Source organism: Montipora foliosa, chromosome 9, assembly GCF_036669935.1.
Source record: "Montipora foliosa isolate CH-2021 chromosome 9, ASM3666993v2, whole genome shotgun sequence".
NCBI classification, from domain to species: Eukaryota; Metazoa; Cnidaria; class Anthozoa; order Scleractinia; family Acroporidae; genus Montipora; species Montipora foliosa.
Genome location: NC_090877.1, coordinates 21,408,322 through 21,413,936, shown reverse-complemented (window position 1 = coordinate 21,413,936; position 5,615 = coordinate 21,408,322). Strand labels below are relative to the sequence as shown.

The window sequence follows — 5,615 nt, the reverse complement described above, 5'->3', positions numbered from 1 at the left end:
AAGTACGCCCGATCGCAGGTTATCGACAATACTGGCCAAAATTCTTGGTGAATTACTTGACAGTTTTTCACTTTTCTTGACAGTTTTGGATCCTGTCTTCCATAAAACTCTTCTGTAACAATTCTTCCGGGTTGCCGCTGGCACTGCTATATCCTTTACCGGCCTTGACATCAAATGATGTATCAAGGATTGAAAGCAAACTCAATTTCGCCAAACAAGCTGGACCATTTTCATACTTTTTAAAAAGATGGACCATTGTCTCTGTTTCTGGGCTCAAGAGAGTCTCTGACAAAAATTTTAAACTTCTTTTATTAGTATTAAAATAACATTGGTAAAAAATGGAAAACAACTTTGAGTTTACAAGACATGTTTCGATCGATCATCGATCATCGATCATCTTCAGCTGCAAGTGTTCGGTTACAGTGCGAATTTGAATCTGTGTCAATGTTGCAATTTGAGATACGTCGACTTTTATAATTAGAAAGCTAAGGGGACGACAACGCAAATCCAACGAAAGCAGCAAAACTGCATAGCAAAAACAGTAGGTTTGGGTGCCCTGCTCCTGCGTTGAACGTTTCATCAAATGCATTTCCTTGCTGTGTACAACAACTAGTTTTTCATATGCAGAACATCAACGCGCAAGGATAAATTCTCCTTTTTCATTCCTAATTTACAGTACCGTTCTGCAGAATTCACACCACTTAAAATAGTCACAAATTGATCTAAATGACTGAAACTTACATTTTTATATGATGCATGTTCTCGTAGTCGTTGGGGTTTTCTTAAACTCTTTATTAATGTTGCTCCCTAACCCCCCTCCCCCTTACAAAAAGACGGCAGAGTTTTGTTTGCCTTCCGTGGCGATCTTGATGAAGCATCACGTCACCATGTAAATGGTAAAAAATCATGCTTTAAATTGTTGTGAAAAAGTTATTTCCATTTGAGTTAGCAAAAGAAGAAACCTCCGAGTCATCGCGATCGACATTACACTTGTTTCCTGAGCAACACGAAACACAAACACTGTGATGATAAACTCGCCGGTCAGGCCACAATCGAACGTTGCTTTTGCATTCGAAATCACAGTCTAACTTTTGACCCCAATACCGAAGCTCGTGAGAACAGCCTTTTACTGTAACAACCTCGTCATTTTCTTCTCTCTGTAGCTTTAACGTGAAGCACTTTTCTCCAGAGTTACAAGTCTGCGTGGAACTCTCAGAAACGCAGTCATCTGCTGCGCCACATTTGACACAAGTAAGGGAAGGCGGTGGTGTCGTTGGTGGAGCGGGGATAGAAAATTCCAGCGATTTGATTGATCCCCAAAAACAACATGGAGGATTCATCGACGTTGGTCTTCCAAAAGTACCCGAGTAAAATTGCAAACGTGTTCCACCGCCAACACCGAAACACGATTTCTCGCAGGAAGAGCTCCTTTCTACACTTCCATCACTGCGTTCTTTCTCTGTTATCATAGTGACAGCGACACAGAGTTCCTTTCCATAAAAACGAACGCTGGCACCACTCACCGTGGAGACTTGAGAACTCTTGGGGATGGTACGGGTATCAGTTGAAGTTATCTCCGGATCATCGAACTGTTTAAAGAGGACAATAAGAATCACGAGTCAGGTTCGCGTCGCTTTAAAAATAAAACAGTCTCTTTTTCGAGCGCAGTAAAGCGTGCACTTGTTAGAAAGATTTACAAGAACAGTCAACACAAACGTTTTCAGAGACGCTGTTTTAAGCCTAGTTTTCTTATGTCGGGAAAATCCCAGACAATCGGGAATTTCGCAGTTTCCCGATCGTCCCAGGTTTTGCAAACATATCGGAAAATTGCCAGACGCTTGTCGCAGATTCTCCTTATAGTGATTTTGGCGGAAAATGGGAAGAGCGCGAAAAATTGAAACTTGCAATATTTAAAGGATTGGTAACGAGCCAAAACCATCGCCGATGTCTCCGACAGTACAGTACAAATGTCGGGAATGATCGCCGACGATCGCAAAAATCTGGGACACGTCGGGTCGATTCCCAGCCGGGAAAGTCGGCAAAATCTGGGACGGTCGGGAAACTGCGAAATTCCCGATCGTCTGGGATTTTTCCGACATTCGAAAACTACGCTTAAAGCCTAGTTTTCATATGTCGGGAAAATCCCAGATGATCGGGGATTTCGCAGTTTCCCGACCGTCCCAGATTTTGCCGACATATCGGAAAATCGCCAGATGCTTGTCCTAGATCCTCCCGATGGTGACTTTGGCGGAAAATAGAAAGTGCGCCAGAAATTGAAACATGCAATTTAGAGGATTGGTAATGAGCTAAGAACCATCGCCGACGTCCCTGAAAGCTCAAATTTGAGTTTTCATATATTGGGAATGATCGCCGACGATCGCAAAAATCTGGGACACGTCGGGAAAATAGAAACGCTTTCTATTTTCCCGATTCGTCCCCGACCATCCCAGATTATCGGGGATGTCTACGATTTATGGTTTTTATTAGTCGGCAAAATCTGGGATGGTTGGGAAACTGCGAAATCCCCCATCGCCTGAGATTTTCCCGACATATGAAAACTAGCCTTAAGTCAAGGCAAACACAAGCACCGGGAAATACAACGGGGGGGGGGGGGGGGGGGCATGTTTCCCGTTTTCTCTCCCCAGGATCCTGCTCACATTAGCTCTTATTCGCGATAACCGCCATGTTGGTTTTCAAATTGTCATGCAAATTGGTCATGTGTAATGCTGGGGGGCAAAATTGGAAAAAAGGCAATTCGCGGAAAATCGGCTCCTCGAAATATTGAAATAACATTACTGAAAGTACATTTTTTAATTTAGAATTAAGTACCTTTCATAATAATTTTATATCTTTTCATTGCCTTTGACATTTTGACTTTCTACTTCGTTAAGTGCTCATTTTTCACTAAAAAAATCATCGAAGTACCTTGTGTAATCATTCTATTTTATTACTTAGGTGATAAACATTCAATGAACGTGAGACAAATCATCTGTGTAGCTAAGATGTTCGTTATAACCTCTCGAACTTGTGTTGTTTGCCCCCTCAGAAGTGTGTAGCTAATTTGCATGATAATAGCAAATCCATGGCGGCCATCGTGAATGAATTTCGAGTAGTCTTGTTACCAGGTCCCTTTGATGATCAGAGCACGAATTTAAATAGAACCTTCAACCGGATTAAGACCTTGAGAAGTTCTAGAGAGCTCTGAGGACGAGAATGAGCAGTGTCCAGCATGGTGTCAAATGTCAATGGGAACCCTTGGCGAATTGTTAAAAAGGGATGCGCCAGTTTGCCAGTTTTAAAATCACATCTTACGTTATAGCATTGGCATCGCATTACACTTCTCCGGATTTTACATGCTTATCATGCTCTCTACTGAAGACTGGATATATAGGCTTCAGTTTGAAGACAACAGACAAAAATAGACAAAAGACACTTTCGCCCAAAAGTTGAAAAAATGAAACAGGGAACTGAAGTTTACGCTATACTAATCCTGGATTACAATAATCGGCTTTCGAACAACCTGACCCTATAAGAGAGCGCTGGCAATCGCTTTGGATAACTCCAAGTCCTCCAAGAAAAAATGAGAACAGTTGATTTGACTGAGCCTGTACACATTTTGCTGCATTCTAAAAGAATGACGAAAACTTTCTTGCAATTTAACTGACAGTGTTCTTGGAACGGCATCGTTTGAACATAGTTCACTATGGTTTGAAGAACGAGGCATACAACAATACACGCTATTCTTATGCAAATTAAAATAAAGTGGCCGGGTATTCTGCAATAATGCGCTCACGTGACAAAAACCAGAAAGGCGCAGGACCGGAAATACCGGAAATAATCCCAATGTTCCTGACATGTCACTGTAGATGGCTTTCAAATCGCAAGGTGTTTTGAATTTTTATCTGTAGGATGAAGATGACCTAGAAATTAATCTTTTTTCAAGTTTCCAGTTCCATGCCGTCTTTCGTTTCGAAAATAAAGCATTTTGAATTTCCGAATTGTGACTTTGCGTGACACCATAATAACCATGATACAAAGTTATTTGGTTGAAAAAAATGTCTATGCCTATGAATCTCAGTAGTCTGAGCGTTTCATGTACATAAGGAGATGTGCTGATAAACATGTATTTTATCTCATGCGCGAAAAGTAAGCGTTTTCAACGCTAAGTGAATTGCAGTTGTTCTGGACCACACGACGCACGAAGCACAACACCAACAAGGCCGCTCCATACAAAACGCTATAAAGTTGCGTGAAACGCTTCGACAAATAACTCAGAAACGATGTACCACATAGCCCTGAGGGGATTTACGACTTCCACGATTGCGTGACATGGAACGCTTGCTCCCGTAGTCCCGCGGTCGTGTTGTAATCATTAAATCTAAATATATATAAATAGGTATTTTTATGGGTCTAGAACTAGTGCTCCCGCAGTCCCACCGTCCCGCAGTGGAAAAAAAAGAATATTAAGTGGGTCTAGAACTAGTGCTCCCGCAGTCCTGCACTCCCGTAGTAGAAAAAAATGAATATTAATTGGATCTACAACTAGTGCTCCCGCAGTTCCACAGTCCTGCAGTGGAAAAAAAAAGTCTAATTAGCCTAGAAGTATCCTAAACATTCATAACAGCTAACCTTAGGCCTAATTAGGCCTATTAAAGGTTAGAAAAGTTTCTAGGCCTAAGGTTAGCTATTATGAATGTTTAGGATGCTTCTTAAGTATTTTATATCTTTTGTTTCTTATTGACCACCGGACTGCGGGAGCAGTCATTTAATGTCACGCAATCGTGGCCGGGTATTCTGAAGTTTGGCCTATTCTACTTTTTGTCGCGTGACAGCGGAAACGATCTGTTGCGAAAATGAATTCATCCGATGTCAATGTTCAATTTTCTTCGTAATTTCTCCATGGCCAAAATTTCAACCAAATTGACCAAAAGAACGTGGCACTGAGCGACGAAATTTGAAATATTCCTCGATTGCGACACTCAAATGGTTAAATGAGCATTTAAATATACAGAAGGAGAACTAAGATCATGAAAAGAAAAACGAAAGAATGGAGGAAATGGGAAGATGTTGCTTAACTTTGTCATTTTTAGAGGCCATACAGTAAGATTTTCTTTTCGGCATGATAAGAACGTGTTACCACTTTAAAAATCGAAGTTATTCCGGCAGTTATTCCGACACTCTTAAACTCTACCTTGAAATTAATGTATCCTATATTAAATACGTTATACTCGGTATATATTTCATAAATCGAACATTCTGTTGGAACTTACATGATAATTCGAGGATCTCGACTCCCATGTTTGCACTATGAGAGTAACAGAAGTTAAGGGGCCGTTTTCTCCAACGTTTGGAAGACAATCATCTGCCGCGTCTGTATGGGTTAAGTTGACCAAAATATAGAGAAGAACCAATGCTGGGCTCCTAAAATGTGTTCTTCCCTTAACTGCCATTATTGTACAAACCAAGTTTGCTGACTGTCAGACGAAAAACGATAAGAGAGCAAACGGGAAAATGATTTGTGCTCGTAACGTGGCCTTTGCAATCTGTTTTTCCCCTGGAACGTGATGTAACGTTCATTAGAGCTAATTTACGTGACAAATTGATGGGCACAACCC

General features: G+C 41.1%; 1 protein-coding gene across 1 annotated transcript; it reads right to left on the bottom strand.

Moving 5' to 3' along the window:
* Positions 1–291: 291 nt before the first annotated feature.
* On the bottom strand, positions 292–5,615 carry LOC137969847 (uncharacterized). The gene is made up of 2 exons (XM_068816234.1): positions 5,271–5,615; positions 292–1,589 (listed from the first exon to the last, which is right to left on the bottom strand). The coding sequence occupies exons 1-2, from the start codon at positions 5,448–5,450 to the stop codon at positions 912–914; spliced, it is 858 nt and encodes a 285-aa protein (XP_068672335.1). The 5' UTR covers positions 5,451–5,615; the 3' UTR covers positions 292–911.

Coding starts and splice junctions, on each gene's coding strand:
- LOC137969847 (XM_068816234.1), bottom strand. CDS start 5,450: ATGGCAGTTAAGGGAAGAACACATTTTAGGAGCCCAGCATTGGTTCTT. Junction 1,590..5,270: donor CGAGATCCTCGAATTATCAT/GTAAGTTCCAAC, acceptor CTCTTTAAACAG/TTCGATGATCCGGAGATAAC.